Raw genomic sequence first — 24,781 nt, 5'->3', positions numbered from 1 at the left:
CGCTCAATGAGGCCCCTTTTCTCTCTCAATGAGGCCGAGTCAATGACGGGGAAAGGGAGCAAAGAAACACATAGAACCACCATCTTGGCAGTTGGAATTACTGTATCAGTGGTCTTTGGAAGGACAAAGGTTGGTCATGAATCCGAAGGTCGTACGAGTGTTACAACATAGCAGCCCTGTGTAATTATGTTTTAGCACCTCTATAAGGACTCATATCACGCTGTTGTAATGGTATAGTTTCCACAACATAATCTTGGAGGGGTTTCTTTACTTATTTTAGCTCCGTGTACAGTACAAAGTAATAGAAGAGAGCCAAGGATGGGGTGAGCATAGACCCTGATTTTAAGTCATACAACTTCCATCGCAAATGTCCCTTAAAGATATACAATGATGAGCATTAGACTTTCCCTCTGATGCTTTTTTAAAAGTCAGGCTCCATCAAGCCCCCAGATCATCCATGAAGCCCCCAGATCATCCATGAAGCACCCAGATCATCCATGAGATCATCCATGAAGCACCCAGATCATCCATGAAGCACCCCGATCATCCATGAAGCACCCAGGTCCTGAGATCCTCAAAAGGTTCTACAGCTGCAACGTCGAGAGCATGGTTGCATCACTGCCTGGTACGGCAATTGCTCGGCCTCTGACCGCAAGGCACTACAGAGGGTAGTGTGTACGGTCCAGCACGTCGCTGGGGCTAAGCTGCCTGCCATCCAGGACCTCACACCAGGCGGTGTCAGAGGAAGGCCCTAAAAATTGTCTAAGACCCCAGCCACCCCAGTCATAGAATTTTCTCTCTACTACCACATGTCAAGCGGTACCGGAGTGCCAAGTCTAGGACAAAAAGACTTCAACAGTTGTTACTGTTGAGCAGAGTATGTGCATACACTATGAACCAGAAACCAGGCCTGGAGAAAGACTAGCTGACTGTAGCCCTGTACACTACATTAGGGGCCTCAGCCGCCAACTCCCAGGACATTTCCCAAAGGTGAAGTTAATTAGTGATCTGCTAGGGGGCGTACAGGGGGGTGAGCTCTCGCCCTTTCTCCCTACAGGGGAGACCCGTGGGAGAGGGGGGGGCTCCATAGACTCACTTTTATATGCTGATCTTTTAAAAACAGTAGCTTTGATCGCTAACCACAAATAATCCTGTTCATAAACTGCAGAAAAATCATCGTTACTTCTCTGTAGAAAGCAAACAACTCTGAAACAGCTCTGAAAGCAAACAACTATTTTTTGGATTTTATGGACCGACGGAATGTGGGTATTGGTTGTTGTATATTTGCATGCAGTCTTTTAGCATCCTCCATCTGTGGTTCACTCTGTCATCTATTTATGCATGCACACTCAGGAAAAAAAATAAAAGTATCCTAATCTCTCCAGAAAGTATAAAGCATAAGTGAGTCTCCACAACTCTCTACTCTAAAGACTTTCAAGACCACATTTTCCATCAGCAGGGGGAAGGCAGTCAGATCCTTGTTACACGCTTGCCTAAAGTAGTAATTGGAACATCTGAGCGGAAAAGGAGCTCATTGTCCCATATGGGGATCTTCACCTTGAGTGGGACTGTCTCTATCAATACTTTGTCATGGCTAGCTCAGCTTTGAGATGCATATGTCATCTCAGCCAACGGGGCATTGACATGCATGGGTCAACTTCGTCACAACAGAGATGAGTAGGTCGTCTCGGTTACTATACTGAACAAAAATATTAAAATGCAACAATTTCAAAAAGACTGAGTTAAGGAAATCAGTTCATTGAAATAATTCAAATCCATAAATCTATGGATTTCACGTGACTGTACAGTCGTGGCCAAAAGTTTGAGAATGACATTCATTTTCACAAAGTTGGCTGCTTCAGTGTCTTTAGATATTTTTGTCAGATGTTACTATGGAATACTGAAGTATAATTACAAGTGTTTCCTAAGTGTCAAAGTATTTTATTGACAATTACATGAAGTTGATGCAAAGAGTCAATATTTAAAGTGTTGACCCTTCTTTTTCAAGACCTCCGCTATCCGCCCTGGCATGCCGTCAATTCACTTCTGGGCCACATCCTGACTGATGACAGCCCATTCTTGCATAATCAATGCTTGGAGTGTCAGATTTTCTAGGGTTTTATTTGTCCACCTGCCTCTTGAGGATTGACCACAAGTTCTCAATGGGATTAAGGTCTGGGGAGTTTCCTGGCCATGGACCCAAAATATTGATGTTTTGTTACCTGAGCCACTTAGTTATCACTTTTGCCTAATGGCAAGGTGCTCCATCATGCTGGAAAAGGCATTGTTCATCACCAAACTGACTGACAGCACGCGTTTCTTTGCAGGTAACCACGATTGACAGAGGAAGAACAATGATTGCAAGCAATGATTCCCTCCTTTGACGTTTCCAGTCTGTTATTCAAACTCAATCAGCATGACAGAGTGATCTGCAGCCTTGTCCTCGTCAACACTCACACCTGTGATAACGAGAGAATCACTGACATGTCAGCTGGTCCTTTTGTGGCAGGGCTGAAATTCAGTGGAAATGTTTGAGATTTAGTTAATTTGCATGGCAAATAGGGACTTTGCAATTAATTGCAATTCATCTGATCGCTCATAACATTCTGGAGTATATGCAAATTGCCATCATACAAACTGAGGCAGCAGACTTTGTGAAAATGAATGTGTCATTCTCAACTTTTGGCCATGACTGTAGAGGTGCAGCCATGTTTGGGCATAGGCCCACAAACTTGGCAGCCAGGCCCAGCCAATCAGAATGAGTTTTTCCTCACAAAAAGGGCTTTATTACATACCCCACCATGAGACGTCCATGTCTTTATCACAGGACAAGTTAAACGGTCAAGTTTGATATAATAAAAAATATATTACAAAACAGGGTAGTCAAAACTATTTAATACATTTCTTAAAATGGTCAGTAAATATTTTACATTTTGGATTTTAACGTCCATTATATAAAAACACGTACTCAGATTTTTGTAGTATGATGAAATTTATACCAGCCTTTACATAATCTGATGTTTCTGTGTTGTGCCCGCCATCGGTTGAGATACAACATGCTCTTGGATACAGTTTGGGTGTCATTTTAAAATCATAGAAATCGAATTCATAGAATGGACCAAACCCTTCTGACCACTGAAATTTAACTGGTACAGCATTGAAATTGAATTACATATATTTCTATGATTTCAATAGGTTTCCTATGGAAGATTTACAGTAGAATTTAAAAACAGATATTCCCATTCAATTCAACATTCTCTGATGTGTGGATCGCCATCTTTGTGGTACAATTTGAAAGTTGAAATTAACATTTGATTCCCATTTTAGTGCATTTAGCAGCCAAAATATGACACCCACCCTGTATGCTAGAGCATGTTGTCTCAAACGTTAAAGTAACACATGAAGGTCAGTCAATGCGGAAAATTAAGAACTTGAAATTGTCTTCCAAGTGCAGTCGCAAAAACCCATCAAGCGCCATGATGAAACTGGCTCATGAGGACTGCCACAGGAATGTAAGACCCTGAGTTACCTCTGCTGCAGAGGATAAGTTCATTAGAGTTACAGTACCAGCCTCAGAAATCGCATGATTCATTTAGAATTCAAGGCACACTTAACACGCATGGCTACCACAGCATTCTGCAGCGATTCGCCATCCTTTCTGGTTTGCGCTTAGTGGGACTATCATTTGTTTTTCAACAGGACAATGACCCAACACACCTCCAGGCTGTGTAAGGGCTATTTTACCAAAGAGTTTGATGGAGTGCTGCATCAGATGACCTGGCCTCCACAATCACCCGACCTCAACCCAATTGAGATGGTTTGGGATGAGTTGGACCGCAGAGTGAAGTTAAAGCAGCTAACAAGTACTCAGCATATTTGGGAACTCCTTCAAGACTGTTGCAAAAGCATTCCAGGTGAAGCTGGTTGAGAGAATGCCAAGAGTGTGCAAAGCTGTCATCAAGGCAAAGGGGTGGTGAATTGAAGAATCTCAAACAAACAAATCAAATATATTTTCTAACACTTTGGGTTACGACATGATTCATGTGTGTTATTTCGTAGTTTGTTTTCACTATTATTCTACAATATAGAAAATGTGTAAAAACAAAGAATGTAGAAATTATGAAACATAGAAATTATAAAATAGTTTGATAACCCTGTTTGTAACCTCTTAAATTATATCAATCTCAACCGTTTACCTTTTCCAGTGATGAAGACATGGATGTCTCATGGTATGGTGGGGTATGCAAAATTAGGTCATCTTTGAGCATCTTGAATGTTTCAGCATTCAGGTCCAAAAAGTCACTTTCGGAGCACTTCTACAATAGGCAAATATGTATGGAAGATTTAGTTCAAATCAAAAGATGTGCTGTCAAAAAGTAATTTAATTCAAATGGATTTACTCACATAGATAGATGCCAGCTACTCTACTACTCTACTTCGGTCGCGCCAGGTTGCTCTGGCCTAGTTCTTTGCCACAGGCTGTTTGTACAGGGCCTCTAGATTTATAGGTCAACTGTGCTGCTTGCATTGAGATGCATTTAGTCATCGCAGCTAACAGGGCCTTGGCATGCATGGCGTAGCTTTGTCACTACAGGATTGAGGTGTCAACTCAGCTGCTGCAAAGTTCAGGCATGAGTCAATATTGTTACCGTATAGGTAATTAGCGCATTAAGATTCATAGGTCAATTCTGTCCACATAGGTCATATACAACCTTGCAATACATGAGTTGGCTCCAACAACTCTTTGGCCTGAATGCCAAGCGTCGCATCTGGAGGAAACCAGGCACCGCTCATCACTTGCCCAATACCATCCCTACGGTGAAGGATGGTGGGGGCAGTATCATGCTGTGGGGATGTTTTTCAGCGGCAGGGACTAGGCGACTAGTCAAGATCAAGGTAAAGATGAACGGAGCAAAGTAAAATAACCTTTATAAAAACCTGCTCCAGCACTCAGGACCTCAGACTGGGGCGAAGGTTCACTTTCCAACAGGACAACGACCCTAACCACACAGCCAATACAATACAGGAGTTGCTTCGGGACAAGTCTCCAAATTTTTCTTGAGTGGACCAGCCAGAGCCCGGACTTGAACCCGATCGAACAGCTCTGTAAAGACCTGAAAATAGCTGTGCAGCGAAGCTCCTCATCCAATCTGACAAGAGGATCTGCAGAGAAGAATGAGAGAAACTCCCCAATTACAGGTGTGCCAAGCTTGTAGCGTCATACCCTAGAAGACAAGGCCTTAGTAGCTGCCAAAGGTGCTTCAACAAAGTACTGAGAAAGGGGTCTGAATACTTATATATATGCAAAACAAAATCTAAAAACCTGTTTTTGCTTTGTCATTATGGGATACTTAATCAATTTTTCAATAAGGCTGTAACCTAACAAAATGTGGAAAAAGCCAAGGGGTCTGAATAGTTTCTCAATGCACTGTATTAGAGTACTCACAAACAACCGTTGATGCTGTTAACCATGTGCCTGACAGTACTGACAAGGTCTAGGATCTGATCTACACAAAAATAGATGATATGCTCTAGTCGGAGCATAACGACAGTGTTTAATATTTCAGCAGAACACAACACTCCCAGAACGGCACAACATTCCCAATTTAGCAACGGCGACAAAACAAAAAAAAGCGCCAAAAACAATTGTGACAGTAAAGTAAGCTTTGGGGCTTCAGCAGGTATGATAAACCTAAATTAGGAGGTTGACCGATTAGGATTATTACATTAAAAATTGCAGATTATATATATATATATATATATATAATAATGACAATTACAACAATACTGAATTAACACGTATTTTAACTTAATATAATACATAAATCAAATCAATTTAGTCTAAAATAAATAATGAAACTTGTTCAACTTGGAATAAATAATGGAGAAACACTGTGTTGGAGAAGAAAGTATAAGTGCAATATGTGCCATGTAAAAAAGCTGAAGTTCAAGGAACTTAAAAAGTTTAAGTTTCTTGCTCAGAACATGAGAACATATGAACGCTGGTGGTTCCTTTTAACATGAGTCTTCAATATTCCCAGTTCAGAAGTTTTAGGTTGTAGTTATGACTATTTCTCTCTATACCATTTGTATTTAATTTACCTTTACCAAACTGCTGCATATACCCAGACTCTGCTTGCACTGGAACGCAAGAGAAGTGACCATTTCCCCTAGTTAATATTGCCTGATAACATGAATTTCTTTTAACTAAATATGCAGGTTTAAAAAATATATACACTTGTGTACTGATTTTAAGAAAGGCATTGAAGTTTGTGCTTATGTACATTGGTGCAATGATAGTGCTTTTTTCGTGAATGTGCTTTTGTTAAATCATCACCCGTTTGGCGAAGTAGGCCGTGATTTGATAATAAATTAACAGGCACCGCATTGATTATATTCAACGCAGGACAAGCTAGTTAGACTTGTAATATCATCAACCAGGTGTAGTTAACTAGTGATTAAGATTGATTGATTGTTTTTTTATAAGATAAATTTAACGCTAGCTAGCAACTTACCTTGGCTCCTTGCAGCCACAAGGTCCTATTGAATCTGCACTCGCATAACAGGTTGTCAGCCAGCCACGCAGTCTGCTTGTGGATTGCAATGAAAATCGGTCTACCTCTAACCAGTACCCCCTGTATATAGCCTAATTGTTTGTTTTTTTTAACTTGTGTTTATTTGGTAAATATTTCCTTAACTCTTCTTGAACAGCATGGTTGGTTAAGGACTTGTAAGTAAGCATTTTACAGTAAGGTCTACACTTGCTGTCTTCGGGGCATGTGACAGTTTGATTCCATTTTTTTTTATTTGATTACAACATCACTAATCGCTTCAGCCATATTGTAGTCAATAAAAGCAGTTAGGATGGATAAGATATGCCAGATTCATTATGGTTTCACAAAGACGGTCTTCATATTCACAGAGCAGCCTATATTTAGTCAGTCACTGATTAGAGAACCTCCTATTCCTCCCACTAAGCTTGTGCAACTCCTAATTACCGATTCGATTTTAATTGGAAGGCATCCTTTTTTTCCACTGACGCACACTATGTACCGAGGCAGATTCCCACACAGCGATACAAGGATGATGTAACGCAGTCTAATTTTAGACCTGATAAATATGCTATTGATGCAAGGCACCGAGAGCACGTAACTGCTATGGTGTCCCATATGTACTATAACATCAGCAAAACATTTTTTAGCTGTCTTGTCACAATAATCAATTCACTCAGTCAAGGGCATGAATGACCTCTAAGAGGGTGTGGTTTTTCCGAACTCTGGTGCATTTACCCCCTTAGTTCGTTTGGACTGGTGTGAACACTGTCCACACTCGGGAGCTCACTAAAACAATGCAACACCGTTCGCTCGATAAGGGTGGGCTCCGTTCAATTCGTACCGGGAGAGGATCGCTGCAGATGGAAACGCAGTCCCGACCAAACAGTCATGCATTATTATCGGTTGTTTGACTGCGAGCATTTGATATAATACAAAACGGTATTGTAACTTGATCTCTGAAACGTTGTGAGTAGCAGCGCATCCGATGCAGATTAGCGGAGACAGGAGCTATACTGGGGATATAGGTTATTCACGTCGCAGTTAGTGGCTATTGCGCTCTTTTCTCACACGTTGTTGGAAGAACAAAGTGAAAGTAATATTTGGACACAAGTGACGCTTCATGATCATCATACATGGATTTAACTTAAGCATGTTTGTCTAATAAACAAATAAACAAAGGACTTTTGTCAACTCAAACAGACCAAATGGGGTGGGGGGAAACAATGTAACTAACAGTTTGAATATAGCGCAAAACTTAGTGGAAATACTAGGGGGTAAAGAAACGTAATAAAGTAGGACCTATTTTTGTCATGAATATGATTCCCATCTTCTTTGAATAAAGAACATGTCCAAAATGGCACCCTATTCCTTTTATAGTGCACTAGTCTTGACCAGTCTTATGAGCCCTGGTCAAAGGTAGTGCACTATAATGTGATTAGGGTGCCATTTGGGACATATAATTGAGTCAACCTATTGTGTACTTCTGCTTTGTCACAGCTCTGGATAACCATGTTCACTGAGCCCCATTCTGCGGAGTGATTGAAGCCGCGGCAGAGAGACTATTTCAAAGTCATCGATATAACGGTGGGCACAAATCGGGAACTGTCAGAGGAAGTCAGACACTTACTTCCAGAATATTTGCATAAAATATATCTTTTTTTTGTGCCATGACATCTTTCGCGTGCGGTTAGAGATATCTTGAGGTACTGTCCAGCCAGATGTCTTGGTAAGGAATTCACTTTTTTGCATGATGGAGCACCTGAGTTTGAATACAAACTATTAGTTTACTGGGTCATATACACAGCGTGTACAAAACATGAAGAAATCCTTCTCTTTCCATGACAGACTGACCAGGTGAATCGAGGGGAAAGTTATGATCTCTTATTGATGTCACTTGTTAAATCGACTTCAAATCAGTGTAGATGAAGGGGAGGAGACCAGTTTAAGAAGAATTTTGAAACCTTGAGACATGGATTATGTATGCGTCATTCAGAGGGTGAATTGGTAAGAGCCTGTGCCTTTTAACGGGGTATGGTGGAAGGCAATGTTCCCTTGTCGGCACTGAGCAAATGTCAGGTCTGCTGAGCGCAAACTTGAACGGTTTGAAAAATGCGCTTTAACTTTTAACACAGAGGCTGTACCTGCTTTAAGTTTTAATAGGTGGCCAAATCGGCTACTGTGGCTGTTTGATCATAATGTAGGCCTGTCAGAGTGGCCTACCATTAAAAACATTGGCGAAAAATACATCATAATATTTTTACATGGAAATAGAACAGCTATCATTCAGCCTACAGTAGCAGCAAATGTGTGTTGTTCAATGTAGGCCTACAATCCATGAGAAATGTAGGGCTCAACATTAACCTGTTTATCCACTTGTCCTTTAAAAAACATAAACTCAGCAAAAAAAGAAACGTCGCTTTTTTCAGGACCCTGTCTTTCAAAGATAATTAGTAAAAATCCAAATAACTTCACAGATCTTCATTGTAAAGGGTTTAATCACTGTTTCCCATGCTTGTTCAATGAACCATAAACAATTCATGAACATGCATGCACCTGTGGAACGGTTGTTAAGACACTAACAGATTACAGACAGTAGGCAATTAAGGTCACAGTTATGAAAATTTAGGACATTAAAAAGGCCTTTCTACTGACTCTGAAAAACACCAAAAGAAAGATGCCCAGGGTCTCTGCTCAGCTCTTCCATAGTTGTTTAGTTTCGGTATGTTACACTGAAACTGTGGGAATTGTGCTCGAATTAGAGTACAATTCTCACAGTAGTGCAAAACGTCGATAGTGTTAACTAAAGGGGAAAACTCTAGAAAGTTCAATGCGTCAATCTGGGTACATAATCAGTCTTTATCTGATCACTTAAAAGGCGTATGAAAAAAAACATGCAATCTGACCGTGAAGTCTGCCGTCATAAAGATGCAGTTGCAACCCGTTTTGGCTTCTGGGACATAGGTTCAACTAACAGTCATTCAAGAGGGCACTTGTCTATATGGCGTGTACAGTAGGCAAGGCATAAACAAGTTTGCGGTGGTTGAAAAAGACTCATTTAGGCTGGAGGTTGACCGATTAATTAGGGCCGATTTCAAGTTTATAACAATCGGTAATCAACATTTTTGGACGCCGATTAGGACGCCGATTACATTGCAATCCACGAGGGGACTGCATGGCAGGCTGACCACCTGTTGTGCGAGTGCAGCAAGGAGCCAAGATAAGTTGCTAGCTAGCATTAAACTTATTTAATGAAAAAAAACTACACATGGTTGATGATATTACTAGTTTAACTAGCTTGTCCTGTGTTGCATATAATCAATGCAGTGCCTGTTAATTTATCGTTGAATCACAGTCTACTTCGCCAAACGGGTAATTTAACAAAATAAAATTTGCGTAAAATTCACTATCGTTGCACCAATGTACCTAACCATAATTATGACATAACATTGAAGGTTGTGCAATGTAACAGCAATATTTAGACTTAGGGTTGCCACTCATCAGATAAAATACAGAACGGTTCCATATTTCACTGAAAGAATAAATGTTTTGTTTTCAAAATGATAGGTCATTAATATGGTCAAATCTGGAAACTAAGGCTCATATTTTTGTGAGTTTATTATAATTAAGTCTATGATTTGATAGAGCAGTCTGACTGAACAGTGGTAGGTAGCAGCAGGCTCGTAAGCATTCATTCAAACAGCAATGTCCTGCAATTGCCAACAGGTATTTGCAATACTTGAAGCTAAGCGCTGTTTATGACTTCAAGCCTATCAACTCCCGAGATTAGGCTGGCAATACTAGTGCCTATAAGTAGTCAATAGTCAAAGGTAAATTAAATACAAAATAGTATAGAGAGAAATAGTCCTATAATAACTACAACCTAAAACTCCTTACCTGGGAATATTGAAGACTCATGTTAAAAAGGAACCACCATCTTTCATATGTTCTGAGCAAGGAACTGAAACATTAGCTTTTTTACATGGCACATATAGCACTTATACTTTCTTTTCCAGCACAGTGTTTCTGCAATATTTAAACCAAATTGTTTGAGACTAAATTGATTTTATGTATTATATATTAGGTTAAAGTGTTAATTCAGTATTGTTGTAATTGTGTGTGTGTACACACACACTTGAAGTCAGAAGTTTACATTACGCCTTAGCCAAGTACATTTAAACTCAGTTTTTCACAATTCCTGACATATTGTTTTAGGCCAGTTAGGATCACCACTTTACTTTCAGAATGTGAAATGTCAGAATAATAGTAGCGGGTGATTTAGTTCAGCTTTTATTTCTTTCATCACATTCCCAGTAGGTCAGAAGTTTACATACACTCAATTAGTATTTGGTAGCATTGCCTTTAAATTGATTAATTTGGGTCAAACGTTCTGGGTAACCTTCCACAAGCTTCCCACAATGTGTTGGGTGAATTTTGGCCCATTCCTCCTTGGAAGTGTGCATTGTCCATTTGGAAGACCCATTTGCAACCAAGCTTTAACTTCCTGACTGATGTCTTGAGATGTCCCTTCAATATCTCCACATCATTTTCTCTCCTCATGGTGCCATCTATTTTGTAAAGTGCACCAGTCCCTCCTGCAGCAAAGCACCCCCACAACATGATAATGCCACCCCCGTGCTTCACGGTTGGGATGGTGTTCTTCGGCTTGCAAGCATCCCCATGTTCCTCCCAACATAACAACGGTCATTATGGCCAAACAGTTCTATTTTTTGTTTCATCAGACCAGAAGACATTTCTCCAAAAAGTACAATCTTTGTCCCCATATGCAGTTGCAAACCGTAGTCTGGCTTTTTTATGGCGGTTTTGGAGTACTGGCTTCTTCCTTCCTGAGAGGCCTTTCAGGTTACGTCGATATAGGACTGGTTTTACTGTGCACATTAATACTTTTTTACCCGTTTCCTCCAGCATCTTTACAAGGTCCTTTGCTGTTGTTCTGGGATTGATTTGCACTTTCCACACCAAAGCACGTTGATCTCTCGACAGAACACGTCTTCTTCCTGAGCGGTATGACAGCTGTGTGGTCCCATGGTGTTTATATTTGCATACTATTGTTTGTACAGATGAATGTGGTACCTTCAGGCATTTGGAAATTCCTCCCAAAGATGAACCAGACTTGTTGAAGTCTACCATTTTTCATCTGAGGTCTTGGCGGATTTATTTAGATTTTTCCATGATGTCAAGCAAAGAGGCACTGAGTTTAAAGGTAGGCCTTGAAATACACCCACAGGTACACCTCCAATTGACTCAAAGCCGATCGGAAGCTTAGCCGGAAGATTTTAAAACCATGACATCATTTTCTGGAAGTTTCCAAGCTGTTTAACTTCTTTAGGAACGTGGGCAGTATTGAGTAGCTTGGATGAATAAGGTTCCCAGAGTAAACTGCCTGCTACTCAGGCCCAAAAGCTAGAAGATGCATATAATTAGTAGAGTTGGATAGAAAAGTTTCTAAAACTGTTTGAATGATGTCTGAGTATAATGGAACTCATATGGCAGGCAAAAACCTGAGAAAATCCTATCCAATAAATATTGCAATTCCTACGGCTTCCACTAGATGTCAACGGTCTTTAAAACCTTGTTTCAGGTTTCTACTGTGAAGGGGGAGAGAATTAGAGCTGTTTGAGTCAGAGGTCTGGCAGAATGCCATGAGCTCAGTCAGGCGTGCGTCCGTGAGAGTTGGCTGCGTTCCATCGCATTTCTAAAGACAAAGGAATTGTCTGGTTGAAACATTGAATATTTGTGATACAAACATCCTAAAGATTGATTCTATACATCGTTTGACATGTTTCTACGAACTGTAATATAACGTTTTTGACTTGTCTGAACAAAGTGATCGTGCATTTGATTACTGGGCTAAACGTGAACAAAAAGGAGGTATTTGGACATAAATGTTTGTTTTGTTTCGATAAAGTCCATAATTTATTGCAGAACTGGGATTCCTGATCAAAGGTAAGTTAATATTTATAACGCTATTTCTGAGTTGTGACACCTCTCCTTCTTTGGAAAATGGCTGTATGTTTTTCTGTGACTTGGCGCTGACCAAACATAATCGCAAGGTGTGCTTTCGCCGTTTTCTGTAAGTATGACAGAACTGACATTGCAGGCGAAACCCTGAGGAAAATCAAAGCAGGAAGTGGCTTCTATTTTGAAACTCCAAGTTCCATAGCCTCCTTTTGCTCCATTTAAAAGGGATATCAACCAGATTCCTTTTCCTATCGCTTCCTCAAAGTGTCAGTCTTCAGACAGTTTCAGGATTTTATTTTGAAAAATGAGCCAGAACGATAACATTGCATCAAGTGGTCACATGAGTTTTGCTCGCGAGTTTGGATAGGTATTGCTTTTCTCTCTCCTACTGTGAAAGACATTTGCGGTTGATATATTATCAATTATATATTTTTAAAACAACCTGAGGATTGATTATAAAAAAAAGTTTGACATGTTTCTGTGGACATTATGGAAACTATTTGAAATGTGTCTGCGTTGTCGTGACCGCTCTTTCCGGATATCTGGACATAACACAACGAACAAACTAAGGTATTTTGGATCTAAAAATAATCTTTATGGAACAAAATGAACATTTGTTGTGTAACTGGGAGTCTCGTGAGTGAAAACATCCGAAGATCAAAAGGTAAACAATTAATTTGATTGCTTTTCTGATTTTTGACTGAGCTACCTGATGCTAAGTGTACTTAATGTTTTATCATGCGATCGATAAACTTACACAAACGGTTGGATTGATTTTGCTGTAAAGCATAACTGACACGACAGGTGGATTAACAAAAGGCTAAGCTGCGTTTTCCTAGATTGCACTTGTGATTTCATGAATATAAATATTTATAGTAATATTTATTGTATGTAGCGCTATGCTATTCAGCGGTTGTTGATGACACTTATCCCAATATCGGGATTGCAGTCATAACAAGTTAACCACTTGCTCCTACCTGGCACGCAGGCGTCCCATCTAGAGCTCTGGAAATGCAAATGCATTGGGCCCCAGTGATGTACTGGGCCGTATGCACTACGCTCTGTAGTGCCTTACGGTCAGATGCCGAACAGCTACCATAACAGGCGGTGATGCAAACGGTCAGGATGCTCTCGCTGTTGTAGCTGTTGAACTTTGAGGATCTGGGGACCCATGCCAAATCTTTTCAGTCTCCTGAAGGGGAAAAGGTTTTGTTGTGCCCTCGTCACAACTGTCTTGGTGTGTTTGGACCATGATAGTGTTGGTGATGTGGACACCAAGGAACTTGAGACTCTGGACCCGCTCCACTACAGCCCGTCGATGTTAATGGGCGCCCGCCTTTTCCTGTAGTCCATGATCAGATCCTTCGTCTTGCTCACATTGAGGGAGAGGTTGTTGTCCAGGTGGGAAAGGGCAGTGTGGAGTGCGATTGAGATTGCATCATCTGTGGATCTGTTGGAGGGGTATGCGAATTGGAGTTGGTCTAGTGTATCCGGGAGGATGCTGTTGATGTGAGCCATGACCAGCCTTTCAAAGCACTTCATGGCTAACGACTTGAGTGCTACGTGGCGGTAATCATTCAGGCAGGTTACCTTCCCTTCCTTGGGCACAGGGACTATGGTGGTCTGTTATGGTTGACCTGTTTAAATGTCTTGCCCAGAACAGCTGGTGCGCTCGTGCAATGCGGATGTTGCCTGTAATCCATGGCTTCTGGTTGGGATATGTACAGTATGTACAGTTACAGTGCACTAATTGATGAAGCAGGTGACTGAGGTGGTATACTCCTCAATGCCATTGGATGAATCCCGCAACACATTCCAATCCCGCAACACATTCCACTTCTACTCAATAAGTGTTTCACTACTTATTTACATAATACATCAGTGGTAAGTCAGTACTGATGATGTTGACTGATTTCCTTACAGGACCTGTAACTAATGAAATATTTTACATTTTTGTTCAGCGTACATGATAATGTTAAATTGTGTTTATATGGTCTTTATATTTCACAAAATATGGCTGTCCCAACACATTACATGAAAGTGAAATCTGACAGTGTAAAAAGGCCTTTAGAGGACTCTAAAATGTATTCGACAAGATTGAAGTCACTCACTCACTCACACCTGGCTGGAATGAGCGAGTTCGCCTGGCAACCAGAGCACAATACACGAGGAAATAAAACTTGGTAGACTGCCTGGAAATTAATTTGCAAGATCAAACGTTTCTAATATTTTTCGTTCTCTCCATCTAAATTCAAGTAGCAACTTGAGAAAATGTCTGATTTTGAAGGTATTCCAGTACTTGGATTTCAGAGCCAAATTCAAGTACTTTTAAGCACCTTGTGCGAACCCTGATGCACAGTGAGGAGGGTCGGTGTAGGGTTCATTAGAGAGGCTGAGCAGAAATAGAGGCCTGACTCAAGGGAATGGATAGGCTCGGCCAAAGTTTGAGAGCATTGGTCAGATGGCTTGGCCAGGGCATCCAATTGTAGGTTAAAGCAATGTTCTGTAACAGTTCCCTGGAACCCTCAACCACAAAGCTGTTCAGTGTCCCAAGTACTATGCAACAGATGACATAAGCAGTCATAACAACTTATGTCAGTATGTGCAAGATAAGCATCCACTGTTATACAGTAGATCATGCAACGGGACATTATGCCATGACGGTGTACGTATCATTTGTCATGAAACGACACCAGTTATGATATCACAGACGACTTACTGAGAATTATGTCCTCTACATGTTTCTCAGTGCTGTGATGAGTTGGCCTTCATCTCATAGAGCCATCATCAAGCACAACAGTGGAACTCAGTGCAAATTTGTAATGGCACGGGTCTTTTATCAAGGATGTGTATGTGTGTGTCGATTGAGGGAGGTAGGGTGTCTGCCCATAGGCTTTCACACGAACAAGATGTAATTGGTCTTTCGAGTGTGTATGTGATTCATAACTGTCTCAGACGGTCATGATATACCTCATCTCCAAGACAGTATGCCTGCTTCACCACAGGATCTTCACTCACAGCAATAACATCACCTCGCCATTCCCAGTCCCCAGCATTTTAGACAGAGTCTGCTAGAATCGATTTCATGCGACTAAATAACTCTAAGATCAAGCAGTTGAAGTAATGCTGTGCTTTATCACTTGCGGGTTATGCACTACTGTGCAGAAAATACTTAGCTAGATTTTGTTTTAGATCAAATAGATGAATTAAACGAAAATATAAATTCATGACTTAAACAATTAAATGAAAAACCAATGTCCTTCTAAAAACTGCATTTCAAACAGCTAATCATTTTCTCACATGTTATACATGATTAATACTGTACCTGCATTCACCGTCTAAGAGTTGGTAGCAGTTCGTACTGTAACACGGTGACATTGCAGAATCACCATTTTACTCAACCTCCTCACATCAAAACATGACAATGAGTTGACATGAAAGCACAAGCATCTTGGACCAGGCTACATCACATTGCTACCAAGGTGCAACTCCCAACATAAGGATGCTACTGTTTTTTAAAACCAGCCTGGTTTCAGACACACATATACACATATATATACAGTGGGGCAAAAAAGTATTTAGTCAGCCACCAATTGTGCAATTTCTCCCACTTAAAAAGATGAGAAGCCTGTAATTTTCATCATAGGTACACTTCAACTAGGACGGACAAAATGAGAAGAAAAAAATCCAGAAAATCACATTGTAGGATTTTTAATGAATTTATTAGCAAATTATGGTGGAAAATAAGTATTTTTATTTATGAACACTTATTTTACCTTAATATAATACATCAAATCAAAATGAATATTTAGTGTAGCTGGGACCCTTGTGACTGCAACCATATGAAGATCTTCAAAGGTAAGTGATTAATTTTAATCGCCATTTCTGACGTTTGTAATTCCTTTACTTGGTTGTAAAATGTTTGTATGCTTTTGTAAGCGGGCGCTGTCCTCAGATAGTCACATGGTATGCTTTCGCCTTAAAGCCTTTTTGAAATCTGACAAAGTGCTTGGATTAACAAGAACTTACTCTTTAAGCCGATGTATAACACTTGTATTTTTTAATGAATTTTTATTATGATCATTTCTGTATTTTGAATTTGGCGCTCTGCAATTTCACCGGATGTTGCCGAGGTGGGTCGCTAGCCTGCGCCAGAAAGGTTAACCTAACCCTGACCTTAAACCCTAGCCTAGATAACATTAGCCACAACAAATAGCAACTCGTAACCCATTTCGTACAAATTGCAACCCGTAACATATCATAGAAAACGAATGCTGGATATCCACAAATTAATACATACCATATGAAATGTAACATATCATACTAATTGGAGTGTCCAGGATTTACAATTACAATGTTACGTCTACCTCCGAATCCAGGTTGTTTAAACTCATACTAGCACAGTGAGGACTCGTCACAGAACAGCCTACATGTAATTTTTTATTAATTACAGGACATGTTTGCAGGTTAGAGAGTAGGACCAAGCTACATTTTGTCTCTATGTACATAGGCCCTATATGGTATTAGTAATAATTAAAATGTTTTCTAGATATAGGGGCATCCTCACTAAAAGTGTGTAAGAAATATACAAATGTAATCTCCAGTGCATTAAAAGGATGTTTGGGCAGCTTTAGCAGGATAAGACCTGACCTTGCGTGAGATTAGAAATGCCTCTGATGTGCACTTCAAATGTCTACACACAATATCTGCAAAGCAATTGATTGCAGTGTCAATAATTTCCACAGATGAAGGCATAATTTACCTGCAAATATAGCAAAAGGTACCACAGTGAAGGTGGTCCTTGAGAGAATGTAATATGGTTTTACAAGATTTAAACCTATAGGCATGTTGAATAGTCCTGCGTGTGCAGTCTGGTCATACCTGCCAAGTAGGAGTTTAGACTTCATTCCTCACCTCTCCATAAAATATCCCAGGAGATTCGGAGGTGACCCAGGACAATACATGAATAATACGCATGACGACACAGTCGGTGTGTAATGTCATCAGTTTAAATATAAAAAAATGTTGCATTTTAAAATTGTGATTCAATGGTGCGTGTTGATGACACTAAACCAAGTTACATTTTCACCTGAGAAGTGGAACAGGAAGAGACTGGTTCGTATCGACAATTACGGTAGCATCAGTGCATGGTAGAAATGAATGATCATGATGTCAGCAACCTGTCCACAATAATTCTCATCCCACCTGACGCAGAGAAGGGTTGCATTACCATAGGTTATGAGCCCACCAAACATACCTCTCATTGGATTCTGAATCCACAAGATGCCTCCAAGAACGTGAGGTGACTGGCCGAACATCGCAGTTGGAACTCCACACTATTGACGTGGCTTCAGCTTCTTGCCTTCTTCACCGAATATCACTGGTCTGAACAAAAAGCCATTCACGGGTCTAGATGGCATAACTCCTAGTAACAGCTAAACCAGCCTTCACTGTAAATAACGCGCCATGTAATTAATGCAAGTAAAAGGGTTTAAAATGTCAAAACAAAGTGGTTTCCCTACGCATACGGAACACTCACCGGGGGCTTCAGTGTCCTAGTGAACAGGTGCAGACCTCGAGCACAACACGATAACAGCCCACGTCACACATTTAGACTAATTATGCCAATGGTTGCTCAAAATGTATCCCCACCTGCATAGGCTGTATATCATTATTGATGACAGAAGACCGATTCTGTAGTATTTTCAGCACAGCTCTTTCTAAGCAAAGCTGCATGGGGTTTCAAATACCGACTGACGCCTGCGCATTAATACTGCTCTATATAGCACGTGCTGTGAATGGACTTTCCGTCTCCGCAAACACCATTGTGTTATCCATACGGATTGCACTGTAGGAAAAGATGACCAGGCCAAAAATGTGAGGAGCGCGGCAACTGCAATACACGGGCTTTCAGAGTTAATAATAATAATAATAATATATGCCATTTAGCAGACGCTTTTATCCAAAGCGACTTACAGTCATGTGTGCATACATTCTACGTATGGGTGGTCCCGGGAATCGAACCCACTACCCTGGCGTTACAAGTGCCATGCTCTACCAACTGGACAAGAGTGACTGCTCTAAAAAATGGAAATACATGTCCTCAAAGATGGAAGGCAGGCGGGAGGAATCATTCTAGCTAATGAGAGGGCAGATACGCTTGTGAACAACATGCCACTGAGATAGAGGACTCATCTTTGTATCAGTGCCATTTTAGCGTCTGTGACAGCATGGGCAGCGCCATTGAGGCGATCTCCATTTTAAAGTAGTACATTTTCTTATTCTTCGTTGTCTGATTGCTCTCGACTGATAAATCGCCACCCAGTTGACTACTTTAAAATGGTGATGAGTCGTCTATCTATCTCTATGACCCCAGGTACAACTCTGATATAAAGGGGTTTTGGGTAAATTACCGAAATAACACGTGCATCCACTTATATCTGCATTTGTAACAACCTAAACATTACAAAACATAAATTCGATCAATTAAGCCTCAAATACAAAATTGGCAATTATATTTTTTGTTGACCAAATTCAACACTCATTAAGCTCCGTACAAAAATGTCTTTTGGGCGGAGTAAAACCTCTTGCTTCACCTCTTCCTCTCTAAAGTAACCTAAAGTAGCTATCACCCAGTCTATTTATAAATCTTCTTAACACTTTATTTGAACCCTAACAACACTGCTTACCATATGCCTAACCCTAACCTTAATTAAAGAACAAAAAGCTCATTTTAGTTTTCATTAATTGTTACGATATAGACCATTTTTACTTTGTGGCTGTGGAAACCTATTTGGTTTTCAGTGGAAAATGAAGCTAGGTTGAATTAGCTGTATCCCTGAAAACCTGATGCATCCGGTTGTTAGCAACTATTCTAAGCCTACCTTTCAAGAAAGCAAGAAACCCATCGCTGAGTGAGTTCTATTAACCTGAGCCATGGTGCACCATCTATGGCCCATGACGTGAACGGACAAAAACAGGGAGGGAGGAGCGACCTTCTCAAATCAAACCGTAATCTGTGCCACTCTGTCAATCTATTTTTAATGCACAATAAACTCCACAGAAGAAAGGACGAGGGCGACAACGGTAGCTAGCTAGACAGTGTCCTTCGTCCCGCCTGTCGGCAGGGTTGGGGAGTAACAGATTACAGGTAAGGGATTACAAAAAAAACGGTAACTGTAATCTGTTACCATCAGAAATATTGTAATCATATTAGATACTTTTGAAAAAACAACATGATTACTTCGAGGATGACATTTAAATTCAGAAAGGATGTTTGCGGATAAAAAATAGACTCTTCTTTGTTTTCTCAATGACATTCAAATCAGCATTGAAAAAAGGCTCAAGTTTAAGTTTGTTCTACCTGAGCGAGTCTGACTACAAGTCAGAGACCACTATGATGACACAAATTGTGTTTGATGGATCAGGGGAAAAGAGCAGGAATAGGCTTTTGTAAGCTACAGTCCAAGCTATGTCTTCTGCTGTCTGCATCCAAAGATTATCCAACTTGAATAATCGCTTGGAGGTAAGGATGACAGCAGTGGTGTACAGTCATGGCCAAAAGTTTTGAGAATGACACCAATATACATTTTCACAAAATCTGTTGCCTCAGTTTATATGATGGCAATTTGCATATATTCCAGAATGTTATGAAGAGTGAACAGATGAATTGCAATTAATTGCAAAGTCCCTCTTTGCCATACAAATGAACTGAATCCCCAGAAAACATGTCCACTGCATTTCAGCCCTGCCACAAAAGGACCAGCTGACATCATGTCAGTGATTCTCTTGTTATCACAGGTGTGAGTGTTGACGAGGACAAGGCTGGAGATCACTCTGTCATGCTGATTGAGTTCGAATAACAGACTGGAAGCTTCAAAAGGAGAGTGGTGCTTGGAATTATTGTTCTTCCTCTGTCAACTATGGTTACCTGCAAGGAAACACGTGCCGTCATCATTGCTTTGCACAAAAAGGGCTTCACAGGCAAGGATATTGCTGCCAGTAAGATTGCACCTAAATCAACCATTTATCGGATCATCAAGAACTTCAAGGAGAGTTGTTCAATTGTTGTCCAGCAAGCGCCAGAGTCCACAAAGTCCAGCAAGCGCCAGGACTGTCTACCTAAAGTTGATTCAGCTTTGGGATCGGGGCACCACCAGTACAGAGCTTGCTCAGGAATGGCAGCAGGTAGGTGTGAGTGCATCTTCACGCACAATGAGACAAAGACTTTTGGAGGATGGCCTGGTGTCAAGAAGGGCAGCAAAGAAGCCACTTCTCTCCAGGAAAAACATCAGGGACAGACTGATTTTCTGCAAAAGGTTAAGGGATTGGACTGCTGAGGACTGGGGTAAAGTCATTTTCTCTGATGAATTCCCTTTCCGATTGTTTGGGGCATCCAGAATAAAGCTTGTCCGGAGAAGACAAGGTGAGCGCTACCATCAGTCCTGTGTCTTGCCAACAGTAAAGCATCCTGAGACCATGCATGTGTGGGGTTGCTTCTCAGCCAAGGGAGTGGGCTCACTCATAATTTTGCCTCAGAACACAGACATGAATAAAGAATGGTACTAACACATCCTCCGAGAGAAACTTCTCCCAACCATCCAGGAACAGTTTGGTGACAAACAATGCCTGTTCCAGCATGATGGAGCACCTTGCCATAAGGCAAAAGTGATAACTAAGTGGCTCGGGGAACAAAACATTGATATTTTAGGTCCATGGCCAGGAAACTCCCCAGACCTTAATCCCATTGAGAACTTGTGGTCAATCCTCAAGAGGCAGGTGGGCAAACAAAAACCCACAAATTCTGACTAACTCCCAGCATTGATTATGCAAGAATGGACTGCCATCAGTCAGGATGTGGCCTAGAAGTTAATTGACAGCATGCCAGGGCGGATTGCAGAGGTCTTGAAAAAGACAGGGCAACACTGCAAATATTGACTCTTTGCATCAACTTCATGTAATTGTCAAAAGCCTTTGACACTTATGAAATGCGCGTAATTCAGTATTGCATAGTAACATCTGACAAAAATACCTAAAGACACTGAAGCAGCAAACTGTGTGGAAATTAATATTTGTTTTCATTCTCAAAACTTTTGGCCACGACTGTAGTCTACGGCAATACGGATATCATTTATTATTAATATCTACATAGCGCATTGATGTGAATCAACACGGCTGCTCTCTCATTTAGCTATTTGTGCATTATGGATTGTGGTTCTGTAGATGCAACCAATAATGGTTGAATTCAAGAAGTTTAAGTTGCCTATCAATCATTGTTTTTGAAACCATTGGACAGCCAGTGAAAAATACACTCTTGCAAAAGCTGCATAATGCGGATGCGGTGCTGCAGGGTAGCCTAGTGGTTAGAGTGTTGGACTAGTAACCGTAAGGTTGCAAGATCAAATCCTGGAGCTAACAAGGTACAAATCTGTCGTTCTGCCCCTGAACAGGCAGTTAACCCACTGTTCCTAGGCCGTCATTGAAAATAAGATTTTGTTCTTAACCGACTTGCCAAGTTAAATAAAGGTAAAATTTAAAAAAATCCCAGCCTATGGAATAAAAGTGGGGCTTTTATTGCTCAATCTAATTCATGCTGATTTTTAAAAATCCATAGGCCTAATGAACATATGTTCAAACTCGCACACTTTTGATCAATTTAAAGGAGCTAGATGCTACATCCATTTTTGGACTTACAGTTGAAGTCGAAAGTTTGCATACACCTTAGCCAAATACATTTAAAAACTCAGTTTTTCGCAATTCCTGACATTTAATCCTAGTAGAAATTCCCTGTCTTAGGTCAGTTAGGATCACCACTTTATTATAAGAATGTGAAATGTCAGAATAATTGTAGAGTGATTTATTTCAGCTTTTATTTCTTTATCACATTCCCAGTGGGTCAGAAGTTTCAAAACACTCAATTAGTATTTGGTAGCATTGCCTTTCAATTGTTTAACTTGGGTCAAACGTTTCGGGTAGCCTTCCAAAAGCTTTCCACAGTAAATTGGGTGAATTTTGGCCCATTCCTCATGACAGAGCTGGTATAACTGAGTCAGGTTTGTAGGCCTCCTTGCTCGCACATGTTTTTTCAGTTTTGCCCATACATTTTCTATAGGATTGAGGTCAGGGCTTTGTGATGGCCACTCCAATACCTTGACTTTGTTGTCCTTAAGCCATTTTGCCACAACTATGGAAATATGCTTGGGGTCATTGTCCATTTGGAAGACCCATCTGGGACCAAGCTTTAACTTCCTGACTGATGTCTTGAGATGTTGCTTCAATATATCCATGTAATTTTCTCCCCTCATGATGCCATCTATTTTGTGAAGTGCACCAGTCCCTCCTGCAGCAAAGCACCCCCACAACATGATGCTGCCACCTCCGTGCTTCACGGTTGGAATGGTGTTCTTCGGCTTGCAAGCCTCCCCCTTTTTCCTCTAAACATAACAATGGTCATTATGGGCAAACAGTTATATTTTTGTTTCATCAGACCAGAAGACATTTCTCCAAAAAGTACGATCTTTGTCCCCATGTGCAGTTGTAAACCATATTCTGGCTTTTTTATGGCGGTTTTGGGGCAGTGGCTTCTTCCTTGCTGAGCGGCCTTTCAGGTTATGTCGATATAGGGCTTGTTTTACTGTGGATATAAATACTTTTGTACCTGTTTCCTCCAGCATCTTCACAAGGTCCTTTGCTGTTGTTCTTTGATTGATTTACACTTTTTGCACCAAAGTACGTTCATCTCTAGGAGACAGAACGTGTCTCCTTCCTGAGCGGTGTGCCGGCTGCGTGGTCCCATGGTGTTTATACTTGCGTTCTATTGTTTGTACAGATGAACGTGGTACCTTCAGGCGTTTGGAAATTGCTCCCAAGGATGAACCAGACTAGTGGAGGTCTACAATTTATTTTCTGAGGTCTTGGCTGATTTCTGTTGATTTTCCCATCATGTCAAGCAAAGAGGCACTGAATTTGAAGGTAGGCCTTGAAATACACCCACAGGTACACCTCCGATTGACTCAAATTATGTCAATTAGCAGAAGCTTCTAAAGCATGACATTATTTTCTGGAATTTTCCAAGCTGTTTGAAATAAATGTAGTGGAGTAAAAGTTGACAAAATTAGAAAGTAAACTACAGATACCCCCAAAAACTAGTAGTACATACATTAAAGTCTTTTTACTTAAGTACACTTTACACCGATGCAAATGGCATTTATGCAAGCCTACTACACAATTCTAAAGGTCAAACTAATTCAGAACCATTCAAATGGTATGACTGCAACTCGATTTGGATAAAAGTTTCTGCTGAATGGCATTTATTATTATTATACACTCACTGGACAGTTCATTAGGTACGCCTATCTAGTACAGTGTCGGAACCCCCTTTGCCTCCAGAACGGCCTGAATTATTTGGGGTATTCTACAACGTGCCGGAAACGTTCCGCAGAGTTGTTGGTCCATGCTCCCGCGATGGCATCACGCAGTTACTGAAGATTGGAAGGCAGTGCATTTCTGTTGTGAACAGCCCTTTCCATCTCATCCCAAATATGCTCTATAGGGTTGAGGTCTGGGGACTGTGCAGGCCGGTCAAGTAATCTGAACTCACTGTCATGTTCCAGACAATGTTTTTCCGCTCCTCAGTTGTACTGTCTTGGTGATCACATGCCCACTGCAGCCACTTCTTTTTGTTTTTAGCTGATAGGAGTTGAACCCGGTGTGGTGGTCTGCTGCAATAGCCTCATCCATGACAAGGACCGATGAGTTGTGCATTCCGAGATGCCGATCTGCACACCACTGTTGTACTGCGCCGTTATTTGTCTGCTTGTGGCTGTCACAGGTCAGGTTTTCTCCCTTGAGTGTACTACCCGAGGTTGCCACTGGAGAGCACCCTTGGGTTAGTTCTAGTATCCAGGTGATCCTGATTGGGCTTAATGGGATAACCTGCTGGATGACTATTTAGGTGATAGACACAGGTGTAACATTTTACTTGTGTAACCAATTGTACTTTCAATTTCAAAGCAAAAAGAAAGGCAGATAAATGAATAAAGTCAACCAAAAACTGGATGGTGGCAGACTACCAAGAAAAAATAATAAATAATAATAATAATAATAATAATAAATAGTTTGCCACAAGATGCATCAAGTACTGTAATATTAAGTTCCTGTCTGGAGAGAGCCTTTCTTACATAATTTGCTCTGAACACAAATGAGGAAAGTCAGGTGGATTCTGCATTCATAAAGAACAAACCTCTACA

The 24,781-nt window shown here is 40.7% G+C and overlaps 1 protein-coding gene across 4 annotated transcripts in view; it reads right to left on the bottom strand.

The window, feature by feature from the left end:
• The window catches only part of LOC124043638 (sterile alpha motif domain-containing protein 12-like), a 129,815-nt gene extending 111,398 nt beyond the window's left edge, over window positions 1–18,417 (bottom strand). For 2 of the 4 annotated variants that reach the window (XR_006840355.1, XM_046362431.1), the window contains exon 1: window positions 17,791–18,417. Coding sequence is in view for 3 of the 4 variants with exons in the window: in XM_046362431.1 (XP_046218387.1) it covers window positions 17,791–17,851 (61 nt within the window). In the remaining variant the exon portion in view is untranslated. The remainder of the gene's footprint in view (window positions 1–17,790) is intronic. The other 2 variants (XM_046362428.1, XM_046362430.1) reach the window with 2 other exon arrangements.
• Window positions 18,418–24,781: the final 6,364 nt, after the last annotated feature.

Source organism: Oncorhynchus gorbuscha, linkage group LG09, assembly GCF_021184085.1.
Source record: "Oncorhynchus gorbuscha isolate QuinsamMale2020 ecotype Even-year linkage group LG09, OgorEven_v1.0, whole genome shotgun sequence".
NCBI lineage: Eukaryota > Metazoa > Chordata > Actinopteri > Salmoniformes > Salmonidae > Oncorhynchus > Oncorhynchus gorbuscha.
Note: the sequence above shows the minus strand (reverse complement) of the source record. Positions and strands in the feature narration are given on the sequence as shown.